Source organism: Equus asinus, chromosome 4, assembly GCF_041296235.1.
Source record: "Equus asinus isolate D_3611 breed Donkey chromosome 4, EquAss-T2T_v2, whole genome shotgun sequence".
NCBI classification, from domain to species: Eukaryota; Metazoa; Chordata; class Mammalia; order Perissodactyla; family Equidae; genus Equus; species Equus asinus.
In genome coordinates this window covers 123,571,850-123,585,797 of record NC_091793.1, presented here as the reverse complement: position 1 = coordinate 123,585,797, position 13,948 = coordinate 123,571,850, and the positions used below count along the sequence as shown (strand labels likewise).

Below are 13,948 nucleotides of genomic sequence, written 5' to 3'. Positions count from 1 at the left end.
ATGGGTATGGACTTTTATTATACTATTCTGTTTACTTTCTACATATTTGACATATTCCAAAATAAAAAGGTTCAAAATTTGTCGGTGAAATGTACAATCAAAAATTGTTACATCAGAAAAATATACTTCTCAAGAAGCTTTCTCTGTATGCAGAAAACATTTACAAAAATCCAGTGGAGATCCCGAGTCTGTGCTTCACATGGAGAATCTGAAATGGAGCTCATTATTTTTTCCAGCTCCTCCTGCCCCCACCTCCAGCATGCCTCCCTTCTAATGGGCCATCACGGTGAATATATGGCTGTCTCAGCTACCACCAGGCCCCAAATTATCCTTCCCTGGCCCTCTAAATATTTATTTCTCACAAATACTGGTGCAGATGGAGAAATGAGAGCTGCTGCACACACCAGAGAAAACAACTAATTTGACAGACAACCTTAGTCTTTATTCTCACTACTGTCTGAAGACCGGGTGTTTTATGAGTTAATGAGAAAATAAAAATTCACTGTTTTTAAATCTTGACTTTGTAAATCTCATATTCAACTTTTTTAAACCTCATTTTCTTATTTCCCAGCAATACAAAGAGATACAAATTTTCAGAATAATAAAATCCAGCGAATACTAACCAACATCAATTTCTCTACTATGGACTGACATGCTCAGTCACCAAAATGTGTCTTCTTAGTTTTCTAAATTTTGCCTGAGAAAAGTCCTATAGTTTTCCACATAACATGTCCAAGATCAGAAGCACCATACAGACGAAAGAATGAACTCAGGCTCAACCACAGCTATTTACAGATACGTTAATACCCTCCTAGGGCATAATAGGATTATAAGTACACTTGGGTAAAAAACCTTCTTGGGGCGGCCCTGTGGCGCAGCGGTTAAGTTCGTCTGTTCTGTTTCTGGGCAGCCTGGGGTTCGCCTGTTCGGATCCCGGGTATGGACATGGCACCGCTTACCAAAAGCCATGCTGTGGTAGGCGTCCCACATATAAAGTAGAGGAAGATGGGCACGGACGTTAGCTCAGGGCCAGTCTTCCTCAGCAAAAAGAGGAGGATTGGTGGCAGATGTTAGCTCAGGGCTAATCTTCCGCAAAAAAAAAAAATCTTGACAGAACCTCATAAGTGGACTCAAGCATTGGTATCAATCAGTTCTCTATAGTCAGCATAAGATAAAGGCCGAAATTAGCTAAGATTCAAGATCCAAAATTTATATACTTTATAACCTCTACTTACAGATATTTCTACCTAAAATTTCTTTATTTTTATATCTCCCCTGCTAAATTCCAATGAAGAATTTCACATGTAAAACAGCAAATACTTAAAAGGTGAAAATGATTCTTGACGCCAGCATTTTTGTTTGTTCCTTCATCCATTCATTCATTCAACAAACCTATGCATGCCTATGCTTACCAGTACTCTTCTAGGTACTAAAAATATATGTAATACAATACAATAGGGAACAAAATAGCGTTCATGCCCTCACAGAGCTTACATTCTAGTAAGAGGAGACAGGCTCCTTAGGATGATGAGTGACCTGGAGGAGAATGAGTATGAAAGGGCACGCAGATTCCTATCTCACGTAGCTGGTCAGGAAAGCTTCGTAGATATAGTAATATTTCAGCAAACCTGAAGAACGTGAAGTTCCAGAATTCCAGAGAGAAAGTCCAGGTAGAGAAAACGGCAAGTGCAAAGGCCCCATCCCAGGGCCCCCTTGCAAACTGAAGAAACTGAGAGCCAGCGTAGCTACAGTGGAGCGAGTCAGGGGCAGAGCTGCGGGTGATGGCAGGGGGAGGGGCGGACAGGGGACCCAGGCCTTTGTAGGCCATCTTCAGGATCTGGGCGTGCATTTGGGAGGATGGGAAGCCACTAGAGGACTGTGAGCACAGATGATCCTATTTAATGTTTTTAAAAACATCACTAGCTGTGTGAGGAGAAGAGATAGTAGAAAACAAAGGTTGAAGCAGGAAGACCGCTTCACCCTAGAGATCACGGCGCGCTCAGAGGACTATTTTAACTTCACTTGTTTATAGGTTGTTTGTGATCTGACTCCATATCCCAATAACTAAACAACAATCAACTGAATTGTTCTCTTGTTTGCCGCGGGCTTGGGGAGCTAGAGTTTCTGAGGCAGAAGCAAGAGTTATCATATGGTACTTTTCAGGCTCTGGTCTGACCCATGGGCTAGTGGCTCCTTCCTCTTGATTGCTCTAATAGGTAAATGGGACAAAAACTCCTAGTTTCCCGAACAATCATCCTTTTCAAAAATATTCCCTCACAAATATCAGAAAAATATTTTAATGTCCACGCTACATACAAAAGATTTCCCATGCCACAACGAGAAGGACCCACAACTAAAATATACAACTATATACTGGAGGGATTTGGGGAGAAAAAGCAGAAAAAAAAAAGATTTCATCTCGCAGTTATTCGTAAACCTCGTCACAACATATCTGTATCACAGTAGTCAAAACACATTAAACGAATATGCCTGAAAGATAAACTGAAATAAAAATATATTGCAAATCATAAAATCCACCAACACTCTCTCAGACTTGTTTCATAGTTAATTTATGAAATCCTTCTCATAATGAAGACAGGCTCTCCAACTCTCCTCTCTCATTTCCCTACGTTTAGCAAATAGCAGCCTCGCGCAAACCATGTTAGCACTTCCAGTTGTAAAAACCCAGGTAGGAAAACCAGCACACACACCACACCTTTCAGGACTCTTAGCCACACTCGAGTGTTATTAGTTGGTGTAGGCACCCGCACACTTTGGTGATTTCATCCTCTGCTCCAAGCACTCTGATAAATTAAATCATCCTGGCTGTGTCACGAATTGCAGCTGGCATGCCTGAGTATTGCTCTTTGATGATGAGCAAGCAGTACAAAATAAGCTGCTGATTCCATTCTTTAAAATTTCATTTTCAGCATCTTGTATCATGTCACTAGGCAGGATTTTAAAACAAAAACAAATGTTATAATTCACGTTGGCTTTTGCAGAAACCTAAGCCCACTTGCCAAAAAATGGATGGGCTTTTCTTCTTTGCAAACAGCAGGCAGCATCTACAGTAGGGAAGGGACTCGGGTGGTGGGTGGGGAGAGGCTTTTAAAAGGGATAATCCAGCTTTCTGCTTACCAGGAGAGCTTTAACGGGGAGGGGGAACAAGGCAGGAAACGAGGGACTGTTCCAGCCACATACACTACAGCGTATTTCCTCATCCTCACGGAATAGTGTCAAGAATCTGCCTCATTAAGTTCTCCTAACAAGTGAGGAGATTCCCCTCTCCAGGGGCAAGCTCCGCCGTGCTAACGTCAGTACCGACTTTATCTTATCTGCCCCCCTCCTCTTTTCCCTTTCCTTCAATTGCAAACTCCTATTTCATTTTGTTTTATTATATCTTATTATACTGAAGGCATTCTTGCAAACTGCCTTAAACCCTTCCCGGGATAAGAAGAGATAGAAACAGATAATAAAATAAATCAAGATTTCTTTCTCCAGGTCTAAATTTAAATACAACAGGCGGGGCGAGACGGTGAAAAGGAGTGTGTGGGTGTCTGTTGCAAGATTTTTCAGTCTCTAGGGGAGAAAAGGATAAAGAGTAGAATGCTAAAGGGATTTGAGAATGTGTGTGTGTGTGTGTGTGTGTGTGTGTGTGTGTGTGTGTGTGTGTGTGTGTGTGTGTGTGTGTGTGTGTACAGTCATTCCCAGGGCAGAAGGAAGAATTCAGAAAGAAGGGAGGGAAGAGAAAAAGATCAATGGAGGCAGTCACTCACCCCTACCCCTCCCGACCCCTCCCCACCTTACTGCAGAGCTCTGCGCTTCCCAGAAAGCTCATCACCCAAAGGGCAGATTCCCGAAACCAGAGCACAGCCTGAGTCCTGGCCAGGCAGTCTGGGGAGACTGCGGAGATGGGGATGGGTAGGACAGGCGATGGGAAGCGATCTAGGGAAGGGGCGAGGAAGCCAGGGACACCAGATGAGCTCTCCGGCGGAGATGGAAAGGCAGGGCCGGGCTGCCGGGACCTACCTGGAACAGTAACGGTGGAGGATGCCCCAGGCACCTCTGGCCTCTCCTCCTCAGCCTCCTCCCGCTGCCGTTGCTGCTGCTGTTGCTGCTGCTGGATGAGGCTGAGATCGGAGCGGCTGAGCTCGGCTCTGGCGGCCGCGGGGACCAGCTGTGCCTTCAGCAACACCGCGGCCAGGCCGAAGAGCAGGGTGCAAGGGACGCGCCGGCTGAGCCTCGCCATGGCCGAGAGCCAGAGGGCCGCGGCGGCATATTGCGGGGCTCCGGGCGGCGGCGGGCGCCAGGGCTGCGGGCTCCGGCAGCGCCCGCTTGCACGCTCCCCCTCGCGCCGTCTGCCTCGCACACCCTCAGCAGGAGCAGGAGGAGGCCGGGAGGCGGAGGGAAGCAGGAGGAGGAGGGGGAAGGCAGCATCCTCCAGCACGTGATGCGCCGGGCGGGGCGGGGCGAGCCGGGCGCCCCGAGCAGATGCTCGGTTCTCGCCCGCAGCCGGGCTGCTGCGAGGGTTAGTGCTCCGCGCGGTGCTAGGGTGGTGTGCTGGGCGGAAGCCGCCAAGGATCAACGAGAAAGGAGTCCTTCTGCCGGCTGGGAGACCTTCAGACCCTCCAGCCCCTACCGAGGCTCCGGGAAATTTTGCACAAAGTGGAATAAAATTCCCCCCCACCTGACCCTGAAGTAGAGGAGAGGTGATAGGTTGATTACCTTCCTACAACACTTACCGCATCAGTGGCTGAAAAAGCTAGGGTCTCCTAACTAAATAGGCTTTGCTCATCATGGCCATCATTGGTTAGCTAGAAATTAAACTGTGGCTCTCCAGATTTTGACTAAACTTCCTTTTTCTGCCCAAGTGGGAATCTCTTTCTGTATCATAAAATATTCTTATGTACATTTTGTATAATTGGTAGCCTACGTTTTTCATTTGTTCAAAACATATTCTACTAAATGCGCACTAGGTGCTTACAGTATGCCAGCCTTTAGTCAGGTGTTTGGAACAAGCAGGATACAACCCCCGCGTTCTAGGAGCTCACTACCTGTTAGGGTAGAGGAACATGTAAGCAAATTATAATCCAGTGTATGGTTGCCACTGGGGAAACACTACGTGTAGAGGTTGCAATGAATTGGAAGAAATTATGTGGGATACGGAAGGGGGCTATAAAATACTCGGGAAGGTGGAGTTTAAAGAAGAATAAGAATTCTACACATAGCTGGGAGCAATCGGGTCATCTAAAAAGTAGAGCAGCATGGGGGGCGGGGGCGTGGCGGTGCGTGTGCGCGCGCGCGCTCGCACAAAGCGCAAAGGAGTTGAACAGCACAGTGTGCTTGGAAAACTGTGAGCAATGATTGTGACAGAGTGACAGTGTTTTAAATTGAAAAGGAGACTGGAGATCAGATCACTAAAAAAGTAATAGCGGACGCTTCTATGGTACTTCATATGTGCCAGGCACCATTCAAGCACTCTATATATGTTAACTCTTGTAATAACCTTAGATGCTATAATAAATTCAAGTAAATTTCAAGGAAATTGAAATTTACGCTGCAAGTGACTGTGAAGTAGTGAAAGAAATTAATCAGGAAAGAGACTCGCCACCAGTCTGCTTTTTAGAAGGATCCTTTTGCTATCAGCATGGAAGATTGATTACACAGGGTAGATCAGAAGAGAGGAGACCAGTTCAGAGGTGTTTGCAAAAGCCCATGAGGAGATGGCCAAGGCTTTTGAGACTGGAAAAGAGAGGAAATGAGTGAGACATTCAATATTTAGGGCTGGAATCAACAGAGATGGCTGGCTGGTTGGGTGGGTGGGTGGGTGGGGAAGGGAGAAGGAGAGAGATGAGTGTGTCTAGTATAACAGTCAAATTGCCAGATTCAGATCCTGGGTGGCTGCTTAGAACATTATCAAGATTAACTGGTAGTACAGCCTGCGGAATAGGGTGAGAGGCCACAGCTTGTTCAACTATAGTCTTTTTGCATTTGCAGTGCCTGTGGGACATCTCATAGTCTAATGTAAATGTGATCTGACTGCGACCTTGGTCAGTCACCATCATTCTTGATTCAGCTGATTTGGCTATTGGACAATCCGTCTCCACTCTCACCATTCTTCTGTGTGTTTCTCCCACAGTTTCCAACTTGCTGGAAAAGAACAAACTTCTCAATAGTGGAAAATTATTCTTTGATCAATGGTATAAAAATAATGCCTATAGAACCATAAAGTAAAATAATAATAATAGGCATTTTACATGCATTATCTCTTTGTATCCTCAGAGCAATCCTACAAGTTAGCTCTCATCCTATTTAGCAAATGGAAACACTGGCAATCAGAGAGGCTACTGTCTCCCCAAAGCTACTCTAATATGTGACTCTAACTGCACTGTTTGAAACTTTTACCATGAGCTTGTATTGCTTGTTTAGTGATGTTTTAGACAAAAATAAAGTATGGGGGCTACATAATTTTTGGAAAACAGATGCCAAAGTGTGGGTTCTCGCAGTGAATGCCATTGTTCCATCATGGCTCTGCCTCGCCTATGCGAGCAGGAGCTATTGGGGGAGGCTGAAGGCAGAGAGCCTTCACTAGTCTCACCAAGCTGTTTTTGTTGCATTTTCTTCCAATTTACCTCTGCCTGAAAGAAAGGAGAAAATGGAAATGGCTCCAAAAACCTGACTTGCAGGAAGAAAGGAAGGCTTCCAGGATTTCTGTCCTTCTGCGTTATGGTGGCCAAGTCATCTTTAACATATCGGAAGCTGACCCTCCCGAGGCAAAGCCGCTGATTACACAGCCCCCAGTAGAGGGTGGACGTCAAAGCCTTCAGTGCTATGGACTGTTTAAAGAAATAAGTTTTGTCGATCAACATGGTCTTGACATAGTTTTTAAATGCCCCATTGCTCATACAGCTTATGCCTAATTTCTGTGCAATATACAAATCTATATTATCTGATGCAATCAGGGCTAGTAACTGGTGAATCAAAAAAGATGGTGAAGAAACATAAAAATCAATATATCTTAAATATATTTTAAACTGCTTATTTTATCTTAAAATAAGTAAAAGCAGATTCATTTACCAATCTTTTGATGTAGGGCTAAAAATTGAGGGTTTTTTTGAGTATCTAACCACATCCTAGGGTTTGAAGTCATAAACCACCATTACAGTGCACCCCTATGATTTGCAGTTTTAGTTTAAGTGGAAGGCGTTCTTAAAGACTCTTGACAAACAATGTGAGTGCCAATTCCTTCTATTTTCAATTTTTTCCCAAATGTTTGCAATTTTCTCACTCACTATTAAACTTAGTTTACATAGAAAAATGCACTTTGCTCAAGTTTATATTTCATCCATTCCTTATAACACATAGAAGTGACAAAAACAAGTTTGTGAACAAGCATAACTGACTCAGCACACACACCAACTGGTGGGGACAAAACCAAGCGGATATTCAGGAAGGTGTATCCTGCCACCTGCGTGTGCTTCACGCGTCAGTCAGTGTGATTTACAAAGAAATGGAAGATGCCAGTTGATCTAGGACGTTATTTTCAGTTTCCTAATTCATGATACTGTTCATGCTTAGTACAATATAACCATAAATGTTAGAACTTCTTCATTTTTATAAAACTACTACAAGAGCCACCAGAAAGCAAAGAATAATACTATGCATATATAATATATTAATTCTTCCCTGCTTGAAATCTACCAGTACCCCCCCCCACCCCACTGTTCTTGGCACAAAGTCCAAAATCCTGAACAGACTTACAAAGCCCTTTATAATCTATCCTCTGACCACCCAGGCTCATCTTTTAATATTTCTTACATAAACACTTACACAGAGAGAGAGAGAAGGGAGTTTTCTTATTGCCTTGAACTAGACTGATTTGGGTTGCCCCTAGACCTTAACATACTGATTTCCTCTGCCTGGAACTCTGCTCCTCACCTCTTTAACTGGCAAGCTCGCATAGAGCCAGAAGGTCCAGCTTAGATATGACTTCCTCCAGGATACGTTCCCTGGCATCCTTAGCTTTGATTAGGTACTCCTGCTTTGAGCTTGCAGGACACCTCATATTTCCCCTTAGGACTCTGTTATTTAAAAAGGATACTTACTTGCCTATATCCTCACTAGCGTAGGTTCCACAAGGGTCAGGGCCATCATGTTCACAGCTGTGTCTCCAGCTCCTACCACAATGCCTAACACTGATTGTTTGATTACTTGGTTGATTAAATCAATAAATCAATTTTATGAGGCAGAACTATTGGTTAATGGAGGAGAGCCCTGGAATCAGGCTGCTCTGGTATCTACCACTCACAGCTTTGTGTGTGATTTACAAAAGATTTGGGCCTCGGTGTTCTCAAGTGTATAGTGGGAGAAATAATAGAGCCTAAAAGAGGTAAAAAAACCCGACATAATGTAAAATTAGAGTTTCTTGCTATAGAAACTGTTCAGTAAATGTCAGCTGTTACTTCTTTGGTTAATGTATGCATGTTTATTCTGTTTCATTTATATATATTTTATAATGTATATAAAATTTCATATTATATGTAGTCAATTCTCATTTTTCTTGTTAGCTGTGTTCTATAAAGTCACTGCAAACACTAAATTAGCAAATACTGAACCATTGCTCCTAGGAGGAATACAGTCTGGTTCCTGCCAGCCTCTGGTCATAACATTTTTATCAACTGAACAATACATAACCTTGTTTTATGTGTGTTTCTGTTTAAAGACACCTTATTTATTATATATTGCAGTGCATTAATATTGAGCTCACAGCCAACAGCACTATAACTCATGCCTGAAAGAAGCTTATCTAATGCATGTATTTTCTCTGTAAGGCACAGCACAGCCTTCTTGGGTTTAGGAACAGTGACAGCTCTTCAGCACTATAATTGGGGGCTATTTTAAACAACAAAATCTCCAATGAAAAGTACAAAACTGAAAAAAAAACTGGCACTAAATAGACCATAAAAAGGACCCTTGTATCTAGTATGAGAGCCGAAAGAAGGAAGAGCATCACCTCATTTGAACTCAGCTGGGCATATGTATGTTGGGCAACTCAAATTTTTCACTGCTTTGCACATTTCCAGGAATAACCATGAAAGTACTGATTTGGGCATTATAAATACATTTTGGCAAATAGGCAAATTTGGAAATATGGAATCATGAATAATGAGGATCAACTGCATATGTTTGTGTGTGTAATATATATAATGTATTTCTTTTGGTGTACATAAGAAAGACTGGATAAAATACATTATTGGGAGCCGAATAACTCTGGAAAGAAAATATGAATGCTATCAAGGATTAAGAAAGAACCCACCCCTGTAGTTCCAGGCTCCAGGACTGCCCCAGGGCTAGGCTGGCCCCTGAGCCCCAGGCAACAGGCTAGCACCTTTGGACACAGCCTCCAGGCCAGCCTTCATGGCCCCAAACCAGGCCTGCCCCAGTGTCAGAGCGATCCCTGTGGCCCCAGGCCCCAGGCCCTCTCCCCACCAATATCTACAAATCAATCAGTGTGATACATCACAGTAACAAAATGAAGGACAAAAGTCATATGATCATCTCAATAGATGCAAAAAAAGTCTTTGACAAAATTCAACACCCTTTTATGATTAAAAACAAAAACCTCTTAACAAATTAGGTATTAAAAGGATGCACCTCAACATAACAAAGGCTGTATATGACAAGCCTACAGCTAATGTCATTCTCAATGGTGAAAAGCAGAAAGCTTTTCCTCTAAGATTAGGAAGAAGACAAAATTGCCCACTCTGACTACTTCTGTTAAATATCATACTGGCAGTCCTAGCCAGAGCAATTAGGCAAAAAAAAAAAAAGAGATAAAAAAGCATCCAAATCAGAGAAGACATAAAATTGCCTCTGTTTATAGATAACATGGTACTAGATATAGAAAATCCTAAAGTCTCCACCAAAACTGTTAGAACTAATCAATGAATTCGGTAAAATTGCAGGATACAAAAATCAACATACAAAAATCAGTTGTGTTTCTGTACACTAACAATGAACTATCTGAAAAAGAAATTAAGAAAACAATCCCATTTACAACAGCACCAAAAAACAACCTTAGGAATAAATTTAACCAAGGAGATAAAAGATCTGTGCACCGAAAACTATAAAACATTGATGAAAGAAATTAAAGAAGACACAAATAGTTGGAAAGATACCCTTTGTTCATGGATTGGAAGAATTAACATTGTTAAAATGTCCATACTTCTCAAAGCCATCTATAGATTCAATGCAAAGCCTAGCAAAATTCCAATAGCATTTTTCACAGAAATAGAAAAAACAATCCTAAAATTCATATGGAATCACAAAAGAATGTGAATAGCCAAAGCATTCTTAGCAAAAAGAACAAAGCGGGAGACATCGCAGTACTTGATTTCAAAATATAGTACAAAGCAATCATAGTCAAAACAGCACTGGGCTGGCCCTGTGGCTCAGTGGTTAAGTTCACATGCTCCCCTTCGGTGGCCTGAAGTTTGCCAGTTCGGATCCTGGTCACAGACAGGACATACACACTGGTAATCAAGCCACGCTGTGGGGGGATCCCACATGGAAGAACTAGAATGACTTATAACTAGGATGTACAACTATGTACTGGCGCTTTGGGGAAAAAACAAATTGGCAACAGATGTCAGCTCAGGTGCCAATCTCTAAAAAAAAAAAAGAAGGGCAAACTGGTACTCTGAAAACTATGAAATTTTGTTCAAAGAAGTTACAGAGGATCTAAATTGATGGAAAAACATCCAAGGTTCATGAATCAGAAACGTAACATTGTTAAGATGACAATACCCCCAAAGTGACCTACCGAATCAACACAATCCTTATCACAATCCCAGATGACTTCCTTGTAGAAACTGACAAGCTGATTCTAGAATTCACATGGAATTGCGTGGGACCCCGGATAGCTAAAACAATCTTGAAAAATAAGAACAAAATAGGAGGACTCATATTTCCTGATTTTAAAGTTTACAACAATCCTATGGAGGCCTGCCTACGGCTAGGTGCCCTGGAGCCTACGTGGATGAGAACTTCACCGCCAGAGCCCTTGCCTCCACAGGGGAGACCAGGATAAGTGTCAAACAGCCTCACTGGACTCCTAGCTGGCTGCTGTTTTGTAGAATGCACAGATTTGGCAACAGCTGGGAAGTGTTTGCATAAAATTAATGGGAAACATCATCTAAGAGGCACACCTGCAAAATGTTTTAAAGTGAACTATGCCACTTGTAGGAAATAACCAAATAATAGCCCTGAGTACTGCCTCTTTTGCGGGAGGGTCTGATCCAAGATGTGGATGATGGCAAGATTTTAGAATTCTTCATCTACATCTGCCGCTCCTGTCAGGAAAGCAAGGTGGTTTTGGATGAGGGCTATGGTTTTGTCAAATTCACAGATGAATTCACAGATGAAAAGTGGGTCATATGAGTCAAATAGCTACTAAACCCTGGGTTTAGAGGCCCTTCCCAGGTGACAGGCATGTAAATCATTAAGATTCTCTGAGGTCAGAAAGGATGTATTATCTGCTTTATGTCAAAAAGCAATAGTTTTTGGAAATTTACCAATGAACAGGAACAGAAGCAAACCCTTACAAAGTGCCAGGAAGCAGTGGGACGGGGGTCTAAACTGGCGCTGCTGAGCATAGCAGTCCCTCACGTGAGCCATGTGGAGCTGGTGGAATACAGTCAGATGTGCAGTTACAGCTACAACCAGTATTACCAGCAGTACCAGAACTACCACTCCCGGTGGGGTCATGACCGGAACACAGGCAGCCACAGCAACAGTTCCTCCCAGTGTGGCCATACCCAGAGTACCATGCAGACATATTGTTCCGCCACATGCCCAGCCGAGTGAGCAGTGCCCGATACGTTGCCAAGAGACCAAAGAAAAGACCTAGAGACAGCGAACAAGACATAAGGGTTTATTGGGAAGTTCCGTACAGGGAGGGTCCAGTGGCAGCCAGCTGGACTGAAATGGACACGGCTACCGGCCCCTGAGAGAAGCTTGCTTAAGTAGGCAGAGGAACAAAGGCTGCATGCTTGCCAAGGGGGACTGTCCCTGTATGACCTGCATTCCAAGGACCAGAGCCCCATGCTCCGCCCCCCGCCCTCCCCACCAAGGGCCTCCGTGTTCCCTCAGATCTCAAGGGTCTTTGTGCTAACTCTCCAACGAGAAAACAGCTGGGTTAACCAAGCCCAGGACTGTTATCATTGTGAGTGCTGGTACATAGCCCAGACAAGGAGCCTCAAGGACACATGGTCTTAAAAGGGCACACCAGCTAGTGCCCCTACACATATGAAGAAGTTGCACTCGATCGATGACCCCGTGCCACAGCTGGGTGTCACTGAGGCCAACAAGGAGTTCATAGAGCAGACTGAGGAGCTGTATGATGCACTGATGGACTGTCACCGGCAGACCCTGTACAACTGTCTCCAGAGATCCCCACCATGACGTAGCCAGGACAAAGGAGAAGCCAGAGTGGGCCATGAGAGGGAGAAGGCAGACTCCTTTTGAAAAAAAAAAAATTGCAAGAACTTTGGCTTTTTTGAAAATGATTTGTAAGATTTTAGCGATGAACTGTTTCACTAAATTATGAATATTCCTGAAATACTGCTGCCTTCGTTTGTTAGTAAACCATTTAATTTGAGTTTGAAAACCAAGGGACCAACTGTTGAAGAGGGTTGAACAGGTTCAAATTTGTATTTCTTTAGGGGCCAGCCCGGTGGCGCAGCGGGTAAGTTCGCACGTTCTTCTTCTTAGTGGCCTGGGGTTTGCTGGTTCGGATCCTGGGTGCAGACATGGGACCACTTGGCACACCATGCTGTGGTAGGTGTCCCATATATAAAGTAGAGGAAGATGGGCATGGATGTTAGCTCAGGGCCAGTCTTCCTCAGCAAAAAGAGGAGGATTGGCAGCAGGTGTTAGCTCAGGGCTGATCTTCCTCAAAAAAAAAAAAAAATTTGTATGTCTTTGAACAAGAATCATTTACCCAGGTAGGACTATCCATTCTCCTGGAGATAATAACAGTTTGGGATTATTAACCAAAATAGGTCATTCAAACAGCTACTAAACCCTGGGTTTAGAAGCCCTTCTCAGGTGACACGCATGTAAATCATTAAGATTCTCTGAGTCAGAACACGTGGATTATGTGCTGAGTGTCAAACCGTGGGCAATTTTATCCAAGGCATTTCAGGCATCCTCCTTCCTCCAACAGATTTGCTCTAAGTCTGGTGACTGGGTAGAGAAGAGTTCATTAGGCATTCCAGCTGGGATAGGCCAATGTGTGACAGGAAGTGATGGAACCAGCTAAACCTAGACCAAAAGGCTCAAGACTTGGGGGTTGGGGGGGGGGACTCAGAGAGTGTAGCCATGAGGCACAGAGAATTATTCACAGACTTTGAAACCAAATGGAGTTTGCTCAGCTGGATTTTACAATTGCTTTGGACCAGTGATTTCCTTTTTTTTCCCCCTTTTTTTCTTTTTTGAATGAGAATGTCTATAATTATTGTAATATGCCTGTTGCACCATTGTATGTTGAAAGCACGTAACTTTTTCTTTAGTTTCACAGGTCCACATATAGAGAATTGTATCCCAGGATGGATCATAAACCAAGCCTCACCCATACCCAGTTTGGATGATTTAAATAATGAATTAGGGACATTCAATCTGAAGAGATGAAGAAGGGATTTTGGTCTTTGAGTTGACGCTGTAATGGTTTGATTGGGGGGACTTTGGTATGGGTTGAATGTATTCTGCATATGAGACTGATGCGAACCTTTGAGGGCCAGAGGTGGACTGTGGTAGACATAATAACACCCCCCAAAAGATGCCCATGACCTAATCCCTGGTTCTCTGAATGTGTGACCCTTCAGGGCAAAAGGCCCTTGCAGTAATTTAAAACTACGTCATTGTCCAAGGCACGAGAAAGTACTGAGGC

At 43.5% G+C, this 13,948-nt stretch overlaps 1 protein-coding gene and 1 pseudogene across 1 annotated transcript in view; one reads left to right on the top strand and one right to left on the bottom strand.

Moving 5' to 3' along the window:
* Window positions 1-4,656, bottom strand: part of FAM171B (family with sequence similarity 171 member B) — a 63,883-nt gene extending 59,227 nt beyond the window's left edge. Inside the window, exon 1 of the mRNA XM_044768595.2 lies at window positions 4,030-4,656. Coding sequence (XP_044624530.1) covers window positions 4,030-4,249 — 220 coding nt within the window. The 5' untranslated portion in view covers window positions 4,250-4,656. The remainder of the gene's footprint in view (window positions 1-4,029) is intronic.
* Window positions 4,451-12,462, top strand: LOC106827443 (tRNA selenocysteine 1-associated protein 1-like; annotated as a pseudogene).
* Window positions 12,463-13,948: the final 1,486 nt, after the last annotated feature.